The 21808-nt window shown below is 50.6% G+C and overlaps 1 protein-coding gene across 1 annotated transcript; it reads right to left on the reverse strand.

Moving 5' to 3' along the window:
* Positions 1 to 241: 241 nt before the first annotated feature.
* LAD1 (ladinin 1) lies at positions 242 to 20765 on the reverse strand. The gene is made up of 10 exons (XM_075065995.1): positions 20584 to 20765; positions 12484 to 12612; positions 10928 to 11474; positions 10172 to 10321; positions 7802 to 7845; positions 5316 to 5388; positions 4692 to 4820; positions 4051 to 4140; positions 2628 to 2705; positions 242 to 1832 (listed from the first exon to the last, which is right to left on the reverse strand). Exons 1-10 carry the CDS (start codon positions 20619 to 20621, stop codon positions 1827 to 1829), a joined length of 1284 nt encoding a protein of 427 aa, XP_074922096.1. The 5' UTR covers positions 20622 to 20765; the 3' UTR covers positions 242 to 1826.
* Positions 20766 to 21808: the final 1043 nt, after the last annotated feature.

The following is a 21808-nucleotide window of genomic DNA, read 5'->3' on the forward strand; positions in this document are numbered from 1 at the left end:
ACTTGAAGCTCTCAAGCTGGAAATACTCACAGGACTTCATTGCTCCCACCACCCTTAAAGATTGGGGTGGCCGCACCCAGGCCTATATGTGCCCTATGACTGACGGTCCCACATCAAGTCCCACCGACCCCCACCCCGGTTTCCAGAGGCCAGCGGCTCATCTGCCTCATTGTCCAGAGCGATTCACAGCAAGCTTCCGCCCCGCCCACTCCAGAACAGTCAGACCAGGAGCATCTTAAAGAAAGCGCCATTTATTAGGAAACAGTTATATCAAAAGCAGCAGGTTCCTTTTGAAGCCAGCGGGGTGAGAGTGGATCCAGGGGGAGCCTGGGGAAGCCCCAGAAAGCACAGAGGCTCAGCCTAAAAAACCCGCCAGCCTAAGGTTTGCTAAAGCAGCTCTCAGCCTTTCTGCACAAAGGTGCTTGCTCCTCAGGCTGAGGTGTTTGGACACCACCACTGTAGGGGCTCTCTGCTGTGCTCCCTCCCTAGTGTCCTAAAGCTGCCCCTGCCCCTCCCCAGCCTAAGAGAGGGTAGTGCTCCTGGGAGAGGGTTCCAGGCCGCAGCTGGGGAGTGCAGGAGCACACGAGTCAGGGCTTTGGGTCGGGCCCGTCACATTAAGAGCAGCTTTACGGTTCCATACAACCAAGGCAGGGATGAGAACAGGCAGACTCTTGCGAGACTTCCCAGCAGCCATCCCAGGTGCAGACAGGCCTCTAGGTTGAGAGCCCCAGCACTAAGGACCAGAATTGCCAAGGGGCCTCCCTTGCTAAATGGGAGAGGGGTCCTGGCCTGGCAGGGGGGGAAGGGCTAGCACGGGAAAGTTTGAGAACTGCCAACCTCCCATGTGACACGCTGGGAGTAAGGGAGCTAAAAGGGGTCATTGGCCTCTGACACCAAACCAGAGACAATGCAGACACTGCTCCCCTGGAACAGCCCCAGTGAGTGTCCAGGGGGAGGGACAGCGTGGTGCATGTGTGTGAATGGATGAAGTATGAAGCAGTGACGGGTGCTTGGCCAGATGTTCAGCAGTGCCAACCAAGGCAATCCCATGGATCTGGCCCAACAAATGCCACACCCTGCAGCAGACATCCTCCATGAGCCGCATGCCAGCAGCACTTTGGCTGGGTGCGGTGACCCAGCCAACACACCTGAGCCCTGACATACAGGGAGGTCTTCTAGTGGGGGAGGCGAGGTCAGGCCTCATGGCCCCTCTGCTGAGGGATGCTTGTGTTGGGACCTTCTGCTGAGCTCGGAACTGAGTGAGACAGCTCTTCCCTCAGCCAGCCAACACTGCTACCTATAGCTACCACTGTAGGAAGCCTGGGCTGGCTTTTAACTAGGGACCTACAGGGGCAATGCTGTAATGGTGTGAGCCCAGCTGCTGCTAGCAACACTCTGGAGCTGGCTTTACCAGGCTGGTGCGGGTTCCCTGGTTCAGTCTGTTGCAGGTACAGCACGTGGCATAGCGCATGTTCAACTGGAGACACCAAAGCATTGTCCAGGGACAGGGCAGCAAAGATCTCGTACCTCCAATGTGGACAGCACTCATGGCTTTGATACGTCATAGCTAGAATGGGTGGTGGGATGGGACAGCAGGACACGAGTCATCTTCAAAGCTTCTTCCTTCCCATCCCCCAGTCAGAAGTAAGAGGCCCCCCTAAACCCCCAGTGCCATAAGAGGAAAGCAGTATGTGGGTCTCCAGGCAGGGTTGGTCTTATGGGATGGAGATGCTCAGAGACAAAGCCAAGAAGGGATGCTGGAGGATTGCATAGGGCCAGGCTTTGATCATCACAGCAAGAGATTATCCCCAGGGAGTCTTGTAGTGTTACAGCTGAAAGAGACAAAGGGCATCATCAGGCTGGACCAGAGGCTGCAGCAGAGAGAACGGTGCTTTGAACTACCCTGATCAGTGTCTGCACTGAGCTTTAGCCCCTTCTAACAACATGCCCAAACCACCGGCACAGCGCTCCCTAGTGATTTGCAGCTGCTGCCCAGCTCTTCCCCACCTCATTACACCCCTGATTTCCTCTCCACCACATCTTCTCCTGCCTCCTTGTGACCCACCCTCTACCTAAGTTCCCCTATTACCAGCTCCTCTTTGCTGCCCCTCCCATCACACCCCCAGCGAGGCAGGCCAGCCTGTGCACTCAGACCTCTCCACTGTGGCCATCAGGGGCGGCTCTACGTATTTTGCCGCCCTAAGCACGGCAGTCAGGCAGCCTACGGTGGCACGCCCGCAGGAGGTCCGCTGGTAATGCGGATTTGGCAGCACACGCGCGGGAGGTCTGCCGGTAACGCAGCTTTGATGTACCTGCCGCCGAATTGCCACCAAAGTCACAGGACCGGCGGACCTCCTGCAGGCATGCCGCTGAAGGCAGCCTGGGTGCTACCCTCACAGGAACCGGCAGGCACCCCCCTGAGGCTTGCCACTGCAGGCACGCGCTTGGTGCACTGGTTCCTGGAACCGCCCCTGGTGGCCATTAAGGGACAGGTTCTGGCCCTTGCTTTGGCTACTTTGTGCTGCTCTGGTGGGAGATTCCAGGGACTCAAGCCCAACTCAGCCACTGGCCCTCAGCACAACCCAGGCAGGTCACGTGAGCAAGCTCCACACTCCCTCTGCTTTTACCCTGGTGTCACTGGAGGAGTTGTCAGGCTGCTTGGCCCAGAGGTTGCGCTTTGTCGTGCTGTCGGTTCTCCCAGTGTCCTGCAGGGAGGAGGAGGAACAGGCTGTGCAAGGGTTTGCTCTGGGCACAGATGACAGTGCTTGGAACATTGCATTGGTCTAAAAACGAAGATGGGGCCAGACCCAGAACCCTGGATCCAAACAGACCCAAGCGGTTCAAATCCGAACCTTTGGGTGCTGGGATTGGCAAATCCAGGCTATTACATTAGCAACACTGGAACTGCTCCAAAGTTGGCTAACGGGCAGGGATTGGACGGTTGCAGGATAGTCACTTTACATAAGGCAGCTGTGAAACCCCTCCCAAAACACCTCCACATGTCTTTCTAGCAGGGACAGAGCCATCAGCTTGGCAGGGAGGGGCATTTGGGGCAGAGGCAGGCGTGGCTGCGACATTGACAAACTCAGCTATTCCCTGGCATTGCAATAGGAAATCAGCCCTTGGTGCCTCCTGGCTCAGCTGATGGAGTCTGAGCAGAACACAGCTGCATTGCAGCACAGATAGGAGCAGAGATTTTGGACCCAGATTCCCTTCTGCAGGCAAACACCCATGTAAACTCCTCTGCACCACTCCCATATTAGTAACCACCCTGATCTGCAGAGACGAGCTGTCATCCATTCAAAAGCCCCATGTGTTGCTCCGTCAAAGGGACCTCCTGCCAGGCTCCCCACTGCTATGGCATGTCTCCAGCAGACTCCCACTGCCAAGGGATGCCCAGGTAACCACTGCAGCACAAGGGTGGTGCATGGAAGAGCTAGTGTCAGCAGAAGTCCCTGTAGGGTTTGTGGGGTAATGCATGGAGCAGCAAATCCCCTGTCCTCCTCCCCACCCATGGCCTGTCTTGTCATCTGCAGACCCACCAACTCTGCAGAGGGATTTTCGCAAGGTCCCTGAGGAAGTGTGGCTAGTCTGGTGTCCACAAGCAGCCCCCCAGCAAGGGCTTCACTGCGTGTGAGCCTTTGTGATTAGCACATTCACTGTGGGACCTGTTCACTGCAGACTGCCAGCACCCCTTGGGGGTGGGAGGGGGCAGAGGGAGTAATTCTTTGCTGGAGTCTGTGGAGAAGCCAGGGCTCTTTGCCTGCAATTTTAGTGTAACCATGAGTTCCTGGAGGAGCCTCAAAATCCCACCAGGTAGGAAACTCTAAGGCAGGTGAAGTGGCTCGAATTGGAGCTGCTGAAGGGTGCAGAGGACTTAAATCCTGCTGGAACATGGCCCGCACTAGTCTACAAACAGTTCCAATCAGCAGGATCTGGCCCACTTTGCAATCGCCATCATGACCTGGCTGCTCCCTGATACAGGGTCCCAACACTGGGTGGCTGGCAAAGCACCAGCACTTTAGTGCAATGCCCCAGCATAGCCGATACCTTGACTCTTCCATCCTTGCTGGGCTCTTGGGCCCTGCTTATCCACAGGTTGATGCGAGATGTCACCACGCCAGGGAGCCTCAAATTCTCCTGCCACACAACAGGACCAGAGTTAAGACTGCACATTACCCACCGCTGGAATGCAGCCACCCCTGGGGTGCAACACGCTTCCAGTTTAGCATGACCAGCAATGGTGACCATGCCTCACCCTTCCTGTGCTAAACAAGAGCAACTCAGAGGGCAGGGCGCCCCCTTCCGACCTGTGTGGAGCATTCCTACAGTGCACCATTTGGAAGGCGCCTCGGCCAGCTTTTTACCTGCCTTGCTGCAGGGGAGCCCTCGGCCATGCAGCCAGCCTGGGGAGCTGCAAAGGAAATGTGCACCTGCCACATGGGGTCCCAGCTAGCAGCTGCCAGGAGGAGGATCCACCGGGGGATGCAGCACCCAGCCTCTGCCTGCCAGGTGCCACTGAGCTGAGGGACCAGCTGTGTCAGTTCTGCACCCTGAGGGTTCCTCAGCCTCGAGTCTCCCCCACCATCTGCCCAGTGCCCCCTACCTGAAGATGGGGGTGGGGTTTGCAAATTGTGGGACTCATGGGGGTCGCTCCCCCAGCCCATGCTCAGTCCCACCTCAGCCCTCACCTTTCTGACAGGGGCTGGATCAGCTTTGCTGGGGGCATTGACCTCGAAGATGCTGCGCTTGCTGGCCACACCCTCCAAGGATGGGAGGAAACCTCTTGGCATGGTCACAGGTGACTTCACCTCAGATCGCTAGGAGCGGAGAGACAGGACCCATCTGTGTTAGAACCCTAGATTCATGTAGGGGGCCTGGCCTGGTCGTGCCAAGGCTGACTCCCTCCCCCTACCGCTCCTCATGGGAGTCTCAGTGCATGAATGAAGGGCAGCCCAATTTCTCATCCCAGCCCCCTGTCATTTTCCCCTCCCTTCTTACCACATCATCTGCCTGGGAGATGAACTGGGAATGGCCCCACTCCCTCTGTATGAATGGCTGAGGCGGGTCCCTACTCCCCTTTGGCTAGGCAGAGATTCTTCCCCAGCCCCTGCCCTCATATCTTGTGACAGACTCTCCCTGACTCCCTATTGCTTTCCTTTCTCCCCAGGTTATACACTGCACAACCATGCAGAGCTCAGAAGCCACCCATTTTCACCTAGAGATCACAAAACTAACTGGGCATTCACAAGGCCTGCAGGCCCAGCCCTCCCCGGCTAAGGGTCCCTCCCCCATTACCTTGGGGCTCCATTTACCTGCACAGCTGACGTGTATTTCTCCAGTTTCTCCTCGAGCCTGACGCTACTGGCTGGAAGTCTCACACTGGCACTGGAGAGGGGGAAGGGATAGAAAAGAGCAGAGTGAAATCCCCCAACATCCTTCATGCCATGGCAATGTCTGCCTAGTGACAGGCAGGGCTGGGGGAGGTCTATCTGGCACCAGGGGAGCTGGGTTCTACTCCATTCAGGCTCTAATACCATGGTACCAAGTGCCTATTCCCAGCTCTTCACTGGGAGACATGGGGCAATTACATTTCCCTCTCTGCCTCAGTTTCTCCCTCATAAAATGAGGATAAAATACTTTAGCTTCACTTATCGTATTACTACACTAAAGCCAGTTAAGTAGTTCAAGATGTCTGACATAGCCTGTTACCAAATCTAAGCACATCTTTGATGGATCCATCCTCACAAGTTGCCCTGGGGAGGCATGGCACCTATCATCCCCACACTGTACTACTCCAAAACTGAGGCCACAGTGGAACAATGGGAATTAGACACCTAAATACCTTACAGGATCTTGCCCAAGGTCATACAGAGAATCTAGGGCAGAGCATGGAACTGAACTTGAGCCAACAAAGTCCCAACAAGCACCCTACACATGGTGCCATCCTATGCCCAAAGAGAGAGAAAGCAGATGTAGGTTGTAATGGTACTTTACCTATCAGGGAACATCATGAGACCCAGATTTGCCAGACTCCAGTCTCTGGTGTTCATGACCCAAACTCAGAACTCTACCCCTGCTCTGCCCTCAAACCCAGAGACCCAGCTTCAATCTTCATCTGATCCAGAACACGGATGACCAGGGTCAAGAGACACCATCGCAACAATTGCTTTTTCCAGGACTTTCTGGGTCCCCCGGGGATAATGAAGGCCCCATACCAGTTACTCTTCATATTGGGTTGTGTCTCTCATTCCCTCCAGCTGGGGAGGGAATCGTGACCCCCTCTCCCCACCCCCCAGTGATCAGTGAGACAACTTCTCCATTACATTTATGTACTCATTGCACAGGTGTAATTAGTACAGTCACAAAACGGTGGTGAATGCACATTGTCAAACAGCAATGTATGCACATGACAACTTTGGCTCATACCATCTAATTCAAATATTTCCATCTTTCTCCCAGTTGTTTGGGGATCACTTCCCTGGCTCCCCAGCCTCTTACTGGGCCAGTATCCTCTCTCTGCTCAGCTAAGCTAAGCTGCACGTCAGCTCCCTGACACACCAGCCTCTCTGCCCAGCCAGCTGTTTCCACCCCAGGAGTCATTTATGGGGCTGAAATGAGGCAAAAATCTGGAATTCTTTGGGTGTTTCCTTGATAGAGAAGGTTTGATCTTGGGTTTGTTTCACTGGAAGAGAAATAGACTTCATGTTTGTCTGGTTCCCTTCTGTTCATCAGGGAGCAGATTTTCAGTCACTTTTCAGAAGAAGCTCTTCCTCTCTCCTCCCTCACCCCTTTTTTTGCATTGTCCTCAGTGCAGGACTTCCCCTCACTGATATTCAGTATTTTATAAAGTCAAGGGACCCCCAATTCTGATCTCACATCAGTTTTATTCCCGTAGAGACCCACTGAGGATGGAGCGTCTCCTGATTTACAGTAGGGTGAGACAGGAGAACTGAGCCCAGGGAGGAGAGACCTTACTAAAAGGAGTCTCCTGCTTTGGTCAGTTTCAACCTAAGAAGTTCAAATACGAGTCCACTTCTGGAAGGATCACAGTGGAGGTGTCACCACTAGAGCCAAGTGCTCAGCACATTTGCTATTTGCCTAATACTATTTCCCATTCTCTGGCACTGCACAGACTATGAGCCTGGATTTTGGTGCCATGGAAGTCAATGGAGCTTTGCCAGCCACTTCCATGGGACCAGGACAGGTCACCACAGTTAACCACTCCAGTGAAGCCAAATGACAACACATCACACAATGATGCACTGAGGGCAGGTCTCCTGCAAGGGGAAGGTGACACTCCCAAATTCCACAAGAAGTCTTTGACTCTGGCCAGGTCCTGCCACACAGAGGTGCTGGGTTAAACTTGGCATAGGGTTGAAATGCCAAGGTGCAGTCTGGGCCTGGTTAGTAGGAAGCACTAATAGGGGTCTGATCAATAGGGATACAGTATAAGTCAATAGCCAGACAATAAAATAGGAGGACTCGGACAGACAAAATATGCTATCTGGATCTTCTCACCAGAGCCATCCAAACACCCCTCATGTACAACAGTGAGGCCTAATGAACAAAGAGGTTGGGAGAGGAGATCTGACTTCTATTTCAGGAGCAGGAACAATCACTAGATTTGCTGTGCAAGTCCAGGGGAGTGAGGATACCCATCTTCACAGGTGGTATACTAGGATTAATTCATTAAAGTTTAAGGAATGTTTTGAGATCTATGGATGGTCACTGGTGGAGGAACACCAGAGTGATTAGCACCTTTGTGACATTACCAGAAATACAAATAAAACCCACTGACCTTCTGGTTAATGCATTTTCTTCCTTGTCTTTTCTTGAGATCACCTGGAAATGCAAGCAAAGAACATGAGACATGGAACAATGAGAGGGCATGAGACGGGCTGGGAGAAGGCCCCCTTCCCAGGGCTGGGAAAGTTCACACAGCCCTGGTCATGCCCATGTCTCCCAGATTTCAAACATTCACTCCTGGCACAAGTCTGCAAAGATCACTGCTTCGGAGGGGTGTGACCCTGCAAGTCCCTCAGTGCCAACTGGCAGAGGGCCCACCATGCCATAACTTACGTCAAGCCTGGCTCACTCATTGCCTCAACATGTTTCTAAAAGTTGTGTTAATTGGGGACAGGCTTGTCCCACTCCCTCACCCCCAAATAAAATAAATCAGTGACTGATGCGTGTACAGGTTGTGAACAAAGAGTTACAGATGTGTTCTGGAAACAGGTTCTTAAAGGTGTTTGAGAGGCAGAGCCTAGACCCAGCCTGCTCTAGACAAAAGAATGCATATTTACCTGTCTGTCCAGCTGGGTCACAGGCAGAGGCCAATGAAAGGACATTTACATATAAGGTAAACAAAGCTATCAAGCAGGGAAGAGGACTGTTTAACAGTCACGCCTGAGGACAGAATCTGCACCCAAGGAATCTTTCCTGGCTCAAAAACAGAGACAATGGATTTGGGGTAACAGAACTAAAATGTCTTTCTGCCCCTCTTAGCTATCACTTAAGGCAGTGGTTCTCAACCAGGGGTCTGGGGCCCCCTGAGGGCAGCCACTAGCAGGTTTCAGGGGGGTTCAACAACCACGGACAGTGTTAGTCTTGCTGGGGCCCAGGGGAAAAACCCAAAAACTCCCGGAGGGGGAGTGCTGAAGCTCAGGGCCCTGACACCTGGGGCTGAAGCCGAAGCCTGGAGCAACTTAGCTTCACTGGGGCCCTGGCAACTGCCCTGCTTGCTACCACTCACACCAGCCCTGGCTTTTATGTGCGGAAAAAACAGTTGTTGTAGCAAGGGTGGGCTGTGGACTTTTTAATAGGGTATTGGTGGGGGCCTCTGAAAGAAAGAGGTTGAGGATGCCTGACTCAGGGGGTGACATAAGGGTACAGCACCCTCTGGACCTATGAAAGTTGGAGCCCCTAGTTTGGAGAGCTCAGGATAATGGAAACTGAAGGAACATAAGGACATAGCAAGTTACAATCTTTGGCCAAGCAAACGTTGAATTGCAGTCACTAGACAGCGTGCTTTGTGGTGTTTGTAACATGGTGGTCTCTTATTCTTGCTTAATATCGACAAAGAGATTTAAGTGATAAGCTTTTTCTTAGTTTTATTATGAGCCATCTCAGTGCTGTTATATGAAGGTGAAGAGAAGCTAAGCTAACACAGACTGGTGTGTGCTTGGTGTCTTTGGAGGCAGCGAACTTGATTCCTGTGAGTATCCAGGAAGAGGCACTGGACAAGGCAGCATCTGGGGAACCTGGGGGCTGGGATTCACTATTACCTACAAGGCAATGTTTAGACTGGCTGAGTCTTGAAGTGTTTGCTAGCCAGGCAGAGAGGCTGGTGGGGCAGGGAGCGGACCCACAGCTTAGCAGCAGCAAAGCTCACACTTGCCCAGGCAGAGGGGAAGCACAGCCGCTGCTGGTTTTGGGGGTCCTGAGCAGAATTCCACAATGTGAAGACTCAAGGCACAGGACAGACAAGTCGGGCAGCTGGCATGCTGCGCTCACAGACCCCTGGGGCCACACTCATTGGAGCTGCAGCAGGGAAGAACATGGCCCGCACTGCAAGGCCCTTTTGGGGAACCTGAGGCAGAGCCATGACCAGTGATCCGGCTGGGCACTGCCCTTTGCAGAGACCGGCAGCGCCTCTGTAGCCCACGGGACTGAGCGCTTCAATTCCAGCTTCTCCAAACTCCCATGGTCCCCTGGATCCTTGTAATGGGGCTTCCCAAGTCTCAGATGCAGAACACACACAACTCTGCATCTCTAGAAAATGCCACAAGGAGGAGGAGGTCTGGGAATAACTTGAGCCCAGCTGGAGCAGATTCAATAGGAAGGAAAGACCTGGACTGGATTTTTGCACCCATAGGGACTGGACTTTAGGGAGAAAAATAATTTGAGCAAGACTGCAGCACCCACATGCAAGGGCCTCTGCCTCCTCTGCTCTAGCCACCTGGACTCTAGGTGCAGCCTCAAAAGGAGAAAACCTGGGATTGGATCTCTGTGCCCGCTGGAATGGACTCTGCAAGCCCCCAAGCCCGCAGAGAACTGTGCAAACTATTCCTGCTGAGGACAGCCACAGGAAGCCTCTCCCATAGAGCTAGAATAAACACAGCTTCTGCTGCCTGAAGGGCCACTTTTCCCTGCCCATTTCAGCACTCACCCGGAAAGAGACCGTCCTGGGGCTGATGCGTTTGAACGAGCTGCAGTAGGTGACCTGAGTGGGGGAAGCAACCGAGGAGCCTCCAGGTCTGTCTTGGGTGGAGGGCGACCCTGCTGTTTCCTGAGCCCGGGGTGGGTTCCTTGCTGTATCCTGAGGGAGGAACACACCCCACAGACATCAGTCTAGAGCCAGCAGGAAGGTTTCCGGCCATGGCTATGAGAGCCGGGAGCAACGCTTGGGGGTTCAGCACATCCACCAAGCACCTGAACAGCCCAGCCCAGATCGCAGGAACCCCGACAGGGTTTGGCCCATCCAAAGCGCCTCCCTGTGCCCAATCATCACTGAGGCCAATGGGAGGGCTCAAGGTTTGGCTTAACGAGGGGAAGTAAGTACCAGCACTATCTCATCTAGAGGCAGAGTTCTAGAGTCCAGCAACTCCCCCACCCCCAGCCCTTTCGGCAGCACTGCTCTTTCCAGGCCCAAATGCAGTATCGCCATGCCCAGGATCCAAGTCAGGATTTTTAAATGAACGTGTTCCGGGCTTTTTACGGATTAGCGTCGGAGCCTTTGGGTCGCACCCATTTCACGTTTTCAAACTTTTCTCCAGAAGGTTTGATGCCAGACCCTTTTAAAAAAAGAGCCAGGATACTCACAAGGCAGGTCCTCAGAGGTACCTCACTCCCATTGAGGATCTGGGGCTTTTAGGGGATGGCTTTAGTGAGACGGCTGGTAAAGTGCCACAAACATGCCTCTCACCTGCTGGCTGGAGGGACGAGTAACTGGGGAGTCTGGTTTCTGTTCTATGCGGCTTCCTCCCCTTGAGGAGACTTTCAACTCCAGGTGACTATGGTCTTTCTGCTCCCGAGCCAATCTCTGGGGCTGGCCTCCTGTCACCTCCGGCTCCTGCAGGGGCTCGTCAGCTATCAGGTCTTTCTCATCCTGAGCCAACCCCTGATGCTGTTCTCCTACCAGGATCTTCCGTTCTGAAGCCAACTCCAGACATTGTTCTGCCTTTGGGCTGGTCGGCTCTTGGGTCAGCCCCTGGTGCTGTTTCACTGCCAGGGCTTTCCCATCCTGAACTGACCCCTGACACATGGCTGCCTCCAGGTGGCCTGCTCCCATCTCTGGCTCCCTGCAGTTCTCTGGCTGCTCCTTCTCCTTTCTGAGGTTTTCTGAGCTCTCCACCTGCCACCTCTGCCTCCTGATCTCTTGCGGTCTCAGCACCGCCGTGAGCTTCTGCTCGGACACCTCCTCTTCAGCCGTGGCTGCCGCTGGTGGCTCTGCTTCCTTGAGCTGCCGTGGCCTGCAGTGACAGAGAGAGGGCACTGACACCCTTGGACACCCAGGGACACTGGCAGGCTGCTTGTTAGACAGCAAGTGAATCCAGCTCAGCTGAGAGAGGCCAGATTAACACCTATAGAGCCCCCCACCATTTTATCCCAGTGCATCCTGCACACATGGTTACCCCTCTTTGAATCCCTGTTCTGCAGGGATAGGCATAGGTTGTCCTATACAGCTGATGGCGGCAGAGCATTGTGGGGGCGCCACGTCCCAGATCAGCCTCCATCCCTTGGCCCTGGGAGCACTGAGCTAGCACCATGGGAAGGCAGAGCCACTTGCTCTACTTTCCTGGGAACAGCATCCAGAGCAGCCTTAGCTTGCTCTGAAGAGGGCAGGATCCTGCCCTTCATCTCGAGCAACGGGCAAGGGAGAAGGGTGTTTGGAGGAAGGTATTTATACCAGTGGATTCAAATTAAAATATGGGGGTTAAGATTTTCAGAGGAGTCCAAGGGGATTTGAATGGGTAATTTCAATGGAATGTGTGTCTCTAATTCCCCTGAACTGCTTTGAAGATCTTAGCCTTCAGCTTTGTATCATAAGCTACAGTGATTAATCATTCTATTGCACCGGTCCTCCGCAGCTCCCAACAGGATCAGCAAAGTAGCATATTGTTATCCCCATTTTACACTTGGGAAAACTGAGGCACGGGGGGAGTGATTTGCCCAAGGTCACATAATGACTTGGCGGCAGAGTCAGGAACAGAAACCATGAGTCTTGACACTCAAGTCTCCTACTCCAGCCACTAGACCTTTCTGCTTCTCAGAGTCATGAATTGAACCTAGATTCCCCTGTTCTAACTGCCCCACCCTAATCCAAAACCCATTTAATGGGAGGACTCCCACTGAGATGTGGGCTTCGGCTCCAGCCCAGCAGAGCAAGACAAGCAGGGTGGAGGTGCAGCATTCCAGGCGATGCCAGCACTGCAGTCCCAGATAACAACCTTTCTCCTCTCCCACCTCTCCACTGCCTACTTGTTGGTATCCTGCACAGGGGAAAGGGCTTCTTCCTCTGTGTCAGTGGTGGAGCTCAGGTTGCGGTCTCTCCGCCGGCGTTCTCTCGCTTGTTCCTCCTCATCTTCCAGAGTTCTCTGCCTGGCCAGGCTGCTTGGAAAGGAGACAAGGGAAGTGAGGTCATCTCTTATATTGAACCCATTTCTGCTGGTGAGAGAGACAAGTTTGTCTCTCTCACCAGCAGAAGTGGGTCCAGAAAAAGATTCCCCACCTTGCCACTAATATCCTGGGACCAACATGACTACAACACTGCGTACAAGAACTTGCCAGTCAGATACCAGTGGGTTGGGTCACTGTAGGAACGTACCAACCAAGGGACCTCTCTCTGAGCTTGCAGAGTGCAAGTGATCACCCCAGGGGTCAAGGAGGAGCTGTACAGCAGGGTGCAATTGGCCAGTGGCACAGCATCCCAGTCAGATACACGGCGGTGTCCCGCCCCAGTGGGTATCAGCTGGGGGAGGATAGAAAACAGGAGCAGAAATACAAACTGGATTACACAGATCTAATCATGTGTGATGTGTAATCCTGACATCTACACAGGAACAGGCTACTATAAACACTGGGAAATACTCAAATTAAGCGCTTGACTTTAAACCGTAGTGTTCCTTTAATGCAGAGAAGTTACATTTTTAAGATCTTTAAATTTGATATAAACAAACCAGAAGTTCCATCACATGGTACCATATGATCCCCCAATTTGGGTCATCAGCAAGGTTAGAACTCTGGTATCTGGGCTTCCAGTCCAAGGTCTGCAGGGGAGTCTGCTCTAGTGGACACAGACTCTTTCCCTGGCATCACACCTGCTTCTAGCAAAAATCCCTCCCTGCCAACCCCACATTCCCATTTCTCTTGCAAGTCTCTGCTCCTCACTCCTCCACATTTCAGGAAGGAAACTATTTGCTTCTCGTAGGAACCAGCAGAGAGGGACATTGTGAGCACAGGAGACAGATTCCCTGCTCTAAGATCCTGCACCTGGTACTTTTCGTAGGCCTTGACAGCCAATTGCAGGACCGGCCCTGCTCAATCCCTGGGCTGATGCACACTCGGTGGCAGATGGAGCATACTCGGTCCAGACAGTATTTTTTGGGTGGATTTTCACAGGAAGAGCAACACCTATAATCCTGGCATGCTCCTTGCCAAATTTCAATGCCCTGCTCCAACCATGTTGGTGCTAGAGCTTCTTAATGGAACAGTTGTAAGATTTATTTATTTAAAAAAAAAAAATAGGCAAAATGTATTCTCTTCCTTCCCTGTATTGTCTCAAATGACTGACACTTACGAAAACAAAAATTCAGACAAAAGGTAGACTCCTGGGATGAAAAGTTTTAGTCTGAATGGCTGAAGTGTGGTAAAGAGTTACAAGCAACTAAAAAACAAAGCTCTTCTAATGGAAGGTGTCATGCAACCATCATTACCAGGTCTGCCTGGAATTAGAGGTCATTAGTATTCCATCATCTCACATACACCCACCCACACTTTCCAACCAAAGTGGTTTTTTTTTGGCACTAAAAAAAAAAAAAAAAAAAAAAAAAAAAAAAAAAAAAAGTCTTTTTGGTAAGAGATTCAGTTTTTAAGCACAAACTGTAATTTTCTCAGTAAAAAAAATATAAGAAAAAATTAAAGCTTTTGACACCAAGAAAAAACGTTTTTATTCCCCCTCCCCCTACATAAGTTTTGAAGTTTTCCACCAAAAATAATTAGCATATTTTTTCAGCTTTCCTCACACACACACTCGGCCCCACACTGTGCTGCAAATAATGACCGAGATCATTAAAACAAAGAATTTTAAAAATCAAATTGGTTTTCCACCACAGATACTGTTTGTTGACTTTTTGCATGACTCAGTGCAGGGCTCATCTACATAGATTGAGGTTTGAATTTAAACCAAGAGAACTTCTCATGTGGACACTCTTATGCTTGTATAAGAGGGTCATTATTCAGGCTTTGTCTACACTGCCAAGTAGATGTAAGCAGAATCAGGATGAGCTGACATCCCTGACATCTGGTGGTGAATTGTAGAGAGTGTGGAAAGAATTCTAAGAATGCATTGGCATCCACTCCCCCACTTAGCGTAACCCCACAGCAGCTTGGGTGGTGGTGGGTGTAAAACTCTACAGATAAACTCTTGAATTCTGGGGTGGCACTGACCAGAGACTTTTGGGTTGTTGGACTTTGGGGTGATTGGACTTAAGACCCTAAGGGGAAAAGGATACTGCCAAACCTACTTGGAGGTGGGTTTTTGTTCATGGTTTGTGTTATAACCCTGTTTGTGGTGTTTCTCCAATGGGATGCCGCATTGATTCCTTCCTTTATTAAAAAGATTTTGTTACACTCAGACTCCATGCTTGCGAGAGGGGAAGTATTGCCTCCCAGAGGTGCCTAGGGGGGTGTAGTATGTAAGTGTCCCAGGTCACTGGGTGGGGGCTCGAGCCGGTTATGCATTGTGTTGCTGAAACGGAACCCCTGGATACTGAACCCGGCTCTTGTTGCTGCCAACTCAGAGGGGCAGAAGGGTTACATGAACAACAAAAGTTTTGTCAATCACAGGTGCTTAAAGAAGCCCCCCGCCCAAAGACAAAAGTTTGCCGCAGCACGTGGCAGTGTAAACGTCTCATTGTCAACTCTCCTGTTGACAACGCGAACCCTGCTTGTAGGGGGTGGAAGTATTTTGTCAGCAAAAGCACCAACAAACAGTTTTACACTGCCTGACTTTTAGCAACACAGTCCTGTCGCTAAAAGCTGTGTAGGGTCAGGACCGGTGCTAGGGGTTTTAGCGCCCTAGGCGCACGGCAATTTCGCCACCCCGCGCCCTGGTCCCGTGGAGCTGCCGCAGTCATACCTGCGGAGGTCTGCTGGTCCGCGGCTCCGGTGAAGCTGCTGCAGTGGTGCCTGTGGGAGGTCCACCGGAGCCGCGGGAGCAGCCAACCGTCCATAGGCACGACTGAGGCAGCTCCACTAGAGCCGCCTGCTGCCCCCTCTTGCGAAATGCCACCCACCAATAATCCTGGCACCCTAGGCAATTGCCTAGGCCGCCTAAATGGAAGCACCGGCCCTGTGTAGGGTATGGCTACACTTGCCGCTGTACAGCGCTGCTGCGGGAGCGCTTCCCCAGCAGCACTATGAAGTGCGAGTGTGGTCACGGTACCAGTGCTGGGAGAGAGCTCTCCCAGCGCTGCAGGTACTCCACCTCCTGTGGGGATTAGTTTACAGCACTGAGAGCCGTGCTCCCAGCGCAGGAGCACTGTTTACACTGGTGCTTTACAGCGCTGTAACTTGCTGTGTTTATGGGGGTGTTTTTTCACACCCCTGAGCGAGAAAGTTGCAGCGCTGTAAAGCGCCAGTGTAGCCAAGCCCTTAGTGTAGACAAAGCCTCTGTTTGGTTTGTTACTTTGGAAGTGATTTAAACTGAAAGCCACTCCTATTTCAGAATAGGAGCGGCCATGGAGGGAGTTATAGCAGTATAATGCAATCAGTTTAAGTAATACCAATATAATTATACCAGTTTATAATAGGTAGAACTTCCCCACACAGATAAGCCCTCAAATGATGAAATCACAAGTCAATTTCCTTCTTTAGAGAAGATCTCAGACATTTTAATAGCGTAGGCCACATCTTGATTCTTCAGCTGATATGCTTCCCACCTCCCCTGCCATTCACCATTGTGTAATGGCCTAATGGAAACTAGACATTTAAGTGGCAATGTGGCATGGGTGTATTTTTGTCTGCCTTTAAACGCAATGCAGTTGCAAGAAACAAGCAGGAGAGGCCTGCATCAGGTGACCAGCCAGCTCTCTACAGACCACCAGCATGTATTTCTCCGATCAACAGCAATCTACAGACCACAGTTGGAGTACCTTGGCCTGCTCTCTTCAGTTCTTGTGCATTTCACAGCACTGCAGTGTTTTGGACTCCAACCTCTTCCTGGGAATACACTTTTGTAAAAAAAAGTGAGCAAGTGTTTCCACTAGAGTGTATTTTAAAAAGGAAGATAGTAAGACCATGGGAACGGCGTGTGGTTAATGGTTTAGTACAAACTTGGTTTTTGTAGATTCTAAACTTGGGGGGGGGGGGGGCAATTTTACATTTAAAACATTCAAGTGGAAGTGGGCTCAATCCTGATCCTGTTGGAGTCAATAGGATCAGAAACAGGCCTAGCCTAGCATTAATGCCATTGCAAACCCCAGGAGTTGTAGCTATCACACTGTGCAGGTTAACAATTGCCGTGGCAACGCTACACCTTTACACATGTCCTCTCTGCCCAACTCCCTGTTCCTAGGCTGCAAGGTGTGGAGAGGGGAAGGGGAAGGAGAAGGCTAGAATGACAGGGTGAGGAGAAAAGCAGAAGCAGAGAGCCAGTGGCCTGGGAGGGGAGAAGAGTGTTTAAGAAGCTACAAGTCTCAGCCACTGAGCTTGCAAACCTGACTTTCTAGGTAGAAGTCACCTGCCCTCCCTTGGAAAAAGAAGGAGGAGAAATGGCACCAGAATTTGAGGCAAGGAACTGAATGAGCTTGTTACTGTAGCATGCATGAGTCATGCACCCTTCCCTTTGTGTTTCTTTCCCTATAGCAAAAAGATGACCCCACCCTCTTTTACAATAACCCAAGTCTGAAAGATACAATGTTCACTAGACATTGACACCAAACGAGGATGATTCATAGCCAGAATTAATCTGACATTTGGTCCTGTAGCCCTTGCACTTTGGAAGCAAGTTGACCCTCCTGCCTCACCATCCTTAAAAGAAAAAGAAAGCTGGCTACTGTGTAATCCTTCTGATGGTGCTTTGCATGTCTTTAAATTACTGCACACACAGCTAGGTTTCCAGACTGCATTTTGGGCCTCATCCCAATCCCATGGAGATCACTGGGCTTTAGATCATAGAATATCAGGGTTGGAAGTGACCTCAGGAAGTCATCTAGTCCAATCCCCTGCTCAAAGCAGGACCAATCCCCAATTAAATCAGCCAACAGATTTGTGCACCATATCCCTAAATGGTCCCCTCAAGAATGGAACTCACAACCCTGGGTTTAGCAGGCCAAAGCTCAAATCACTGAGCTATCCCTCCCCCACTTTTTGTGCTCACAATCAGTTGCTTAGATGTGCAAAATTGTGCTCTACTACGCAGGATGTTATAGTCATTGACCTGATCTCCAGTTGCACATTTAGGTCCTGCAAGCATTTATGCACCTGCTAAACTTGACTAGTATTGATTTGACATTGTTGCCAAATAGATAGAATGCTGGCATGAGACTCAGAAGATCTAGATTCCATTCCTAGCTCTGTCATTAGCTTTTGGGCAAGGTCACCTTCCTTTGCCTCAGTTTCCCCACCTGTAAAATGGGGATAATACTACTGACCTCCTTTGTAAAGCACTTGGAGATCTATGCTAGAGCTAAATAGTAGTAGTAGTTGCAGCTGTGATCAAGTTAAGCATGTGCATAAGCTTTTGCAGGATTGGAGGCTTAACTAGAAGGCTCTTAGAAAGAAATCCACCCCTCTGTAGAGGACCAGACCCAAATCTATGGTGCACTTACAGATCTACCTAAGCTCATATTAGAGCTGGTTGGAAATTTTGGCATGAAAAGTTTGTCCAAGATTTTTTTTTTTAATTGAATCTTCTCACTGTTTTTTCCTCCCAAGATGCTCTCCCCCACCCTACAAGTTTAGTTAATCATATTCTAGAAATTGTTTACAAAAAAGTCTCTCTTGTACCAAAGCCTTCATTCGGGGGGGGGGGGGGGGTGAGGGGGGTAAGATTCAAAAGCATTTTAAATATAAACATTGATGATTTTATTAATAAGTTATTTTAGTAGAACTATAATGGACAATTTCACACACAAGAGAGACTTCAAATGGGTCAGTTTCAAACCCTGCCAAGTGGAAATAATTTTGAAATGTTGATTTTTGTGGAACTGTTTTCCCAGTTATTGACCAGTTTCTGATGGATTATTTAAGTGGGGTGTGGGGCTTTTCCTGGTCCTCTGCACATGTGTATATTTCACCTTTTATTGATGAAAATAAGCTGGTTGTATTGTGTGTGCCTTTTAACCCCACAGAGCCAAAGTGGCTGTTGATGAGTGAGCTGTGTTCTGTTCTGGCTTGTGCATCATCAAGAGAATTATTAACTATAGCTGATTGAATAATCCACAATGGACTACACTAGTCAATGCATCTTATTTCCCCTCTCCCCCATCCCATTTTAAGAATCTCCAAATTATTCATTATCAGAAAGATTTTTTGCAAAATTTCTGCCATGAATAATTCTTAGTCCACAGATCCACGTGTTGACTGTTCACAAATTGTGTCATTTTTGGCACTTACATGTCATCCAGTAAGGGAACAGAAACAATCCTGCCAGCTTTGTGGCACTAAGCTTCTTAGAGCAAATTGTATATTGGATACTAGTCACAGGCGGCAATTGGTTCTGCCCATTTTAGGCTGAGAGCTTTTTCAGGGCAGGAATTCTCTCTTCCTTTGTATGTTCAATACCTACCATAACAAGACCCCCATCCTGACTAGTGTCTTGGGCACCACTACACTGTAAATAATTTTAGTATTTATTCATGTGTATTGGTGGAATGACTCAGCAGAAGCCAGACAGATGAAGCCAGCACAGGCTTTTCCTGCAGCAACAATGTTTATAACCAGAAGTCAAAAGAAGTTACCATAAGAGAACTACAGAAAGATTCCCCAGCATGGGATTCAAATCAGTTCTATGGCCCTTGGGGGTAGAATCTTCCCCCAAAGCATCCTCCCAAGCCACTAGTATATAGCCCTTTCCCCTCCGTGATCACTGGGGCTAAAGGAATGGGAAGCAGAGACCCTCCTTATTCAGTGGGACCAAGTACCCTGACACAGGGAGTCACTTCAGTGCGTGACTCTTTCTGTTCCCTAATTGGGTGTCTGGTGTAACTAGCCATCAAAGATTTTACAGTCACATGAGCAATTCAAAGTGAATCATTGATTTCAAGACCAGAAGGGCTCATTATGCTCACATGTGATGCAGGAGGTCAAGCTAGAGAACCTCACCCATCAAGCCCCAAACTTCTATTTGAAGTGTGGTTTTCCCCTCCCAATAATACATCCACTCCTGCAGCATTATTAACCCCATTATACAGATGGGAAATGGAGGCACAGAGCAACTAAGAGGCAGATTTGTAGCGGTATTTACCTGCCAATTTCCCATTGAAATCAATGACATTTCCATGGGTGTTGGGTGCCTAAATACCTTTACAAATCCAAGACACAAGATGGGGGAGGCAAGATCTTTTGATGGACCAGTTCTGTTGGTAAAAGAGACCAGCTTTCCAGCATACACAGAGCTCTGTCATTGTTTTGAGTTGTGTTGTGTTACTATCTAGAAGCCTAAACACCAAGATTCCAGCCCCAGGGTGCTGGGTGCTGCACAGACACAGAGCCAATACAGCCTGCTCCCACTTACACCTTTGTGAGTGGAGACCCTACATAAGCACTCAGGAAAGTGGCTCCACTCTCCAATGTAGAGGATGAGCCTGTGGGGAGTTAGAAACCCAGCAGCATGTAGACAGAGCAGATTAGAGCCAGGGTGGCTGGGATGCAATGAACACAGGACTCCTTTACAGTTTGTTTAGGAGTCATTTTCCAGAGCAAAGCTCCCCCTTTCAGCTTTGCTGCACAGCTCACTTCTCAGGGGGTCTCTCTCCCCCCCTTCAGCTGCTGCTCATAGGGGTGCTGGAACAATTTCTATAGTGGGGGTGGGGCTCAGAGCCATTGAACCAAACTACAAACCCTGGATAGAATGGAAACCACTTCATATCAGGGGGTATAGCCCCCCAACTCCTAGTTCCAGCATCACCTATGGCTACTTGTCCTTTTGAAGCTTGACAGCCACCCAGGCTCTGCAGGGCTGGCTTTGTCCAACCCAACTTGAAATCACACAGGCTACTATCCTTGCCTGCTACTTCACATGGCTCCTCTTGCATCCCCACCTGTCCCGAGCTAACAGTCTTCCTTTCCCCTGAGCCCCCCCCGCCTCACCCCCCTGGAGGGGCCAGAAAGCGTTAACCATTAAACCACAGCACCTACCTAGAGAGCGCAGACCAGTTCTTCCTGTTGAGAGACATCCCGGCTCCCCCTGACTTTCAAAGAAGTGGGGGAACTTCCCCAGACATCAAGACAAATTCAATCCCCACTCTGCAGAGATCCCTAGAGCCAGCAAGACGCAGATTTGAAGCTCCTGGAGAAGCTGGAAAGGGGACTCCTACACCTTCCCTATGCACCTTTACCCTGCCTGCAGCCCATTTACTGCCGGGGTGTGTCACATGGTCTCTTATCTACCTTGACAGGCACTGAGAGCTGTAATTTGTCTATTAGCAGCACCTTACAAAAGGCACCCTGCGCGGGCGTAATCCAGCTTCTGGACGAGCAAACCGCTCCTGGCTGGCCACTTGGTCCGAGTTCAGCCCCCCGCGCTCGGTGCACCAGCCCTCCAAGTTGCCCTGGTTTTCAGGGGCGACTCCGTGCTCAGAAGCCTGTTCTACCAGCCTCTTGCTTTCTGTCCTCAATTCCCTCTCTCGACTGAGTACGTAGGAAAGGTGGAGTTCCCTCCAGGTGGGTGGGAGGAGGCAAAGTCAATCAGTCACCTGGCTCCCCACCCATTTAACCAGGACAGGCAACCTCCATCGCAGGGGCTTTTAGAAGATGCAGTTAAAGAGACACCCATCATCTGAAATCTAGTCAGTGTCAAAAGCTGAGCTCAGATCCCTTGTAGGGGCTGCTTATGTGTGTGGTTTAACAATCACATCTTCCTATTATTTAGGAGGGTTGCTTGTATAAAAAAAACCACAGGAACTAACTCAGCAGCTATGCAGGAGAAGCAGTGGATACCCCAGGACACAAAGGATTTGACTTTATTAATGGTCCACCCAAACCAGTATCCTGTCTCTGACAGTGGCCAGTAGTAGCTGCTTCAGGGGGACACTCAAGGAACCCCAATCTTGGACAGTTATGGACTTACCAACCCCCAAGGGAAATTGTTTCCCCCTCACAAGCAGATAAGTGCCTAAATACCTCTGCATCTGGGCCTAACTCCCCTTGGGAATTTCCAAAGAGCTCAGCTTCCACTTTGACAGTTGAATACAATGGCCACGTTTTGAAAAGTACCAAGTCTCCCGTTGCTCTCCATGGGGGTGGGGCATGTTCTCTATTGTTCTCAGTATGAATGTGGAGAGCCTCCCTGGATGCTGGTCTCTGTTGAAAATCTGGCCCTCTGTGGTTGATTTATTCCCAGAGGCATCAGGGTTTACATTAC

This window comes from Chelonoidis abingdonii, chromosome 4 (assembly GCF_003597395.2).
Source record: "Chelonoidis abingdonii isolate Lonesome George chromosome 4, CheloAbing_2.0, whole genome shotgun sequence".
In the NCBI taxonomy this organism is placed as follows: Eukaryota; Metazoa; Chordata; order Testudines; family Testudinidae; genus Chelonoidis; species Chelonoidis abingdonii.

Excerpts from the sequence above, each read along its gene's own strand:
- LAD1 (XM_075065995.1), bottom strand. The coding sequence starts at position 20,621 with ATGTCTCTCAACAGGAAGAACTGGTCTGCGCTCTCTAG. Across the intron at positions 11,475-12,483 it reads CCTGTGCAGGATACCAACAA|GCCACGGCAGCTCAAGGAAG; the intron begins GTAGGCAGTGGA and ends CTGTCACTGCAG. Across the intron at positions 5,389-7,801 it reads GAAAATGCATTAACCAGAAG|TGCCAGTGTGAGACTTCCAG; the intron begins GTCAGTGGGTTT and ends CCCCCTCTCCAG.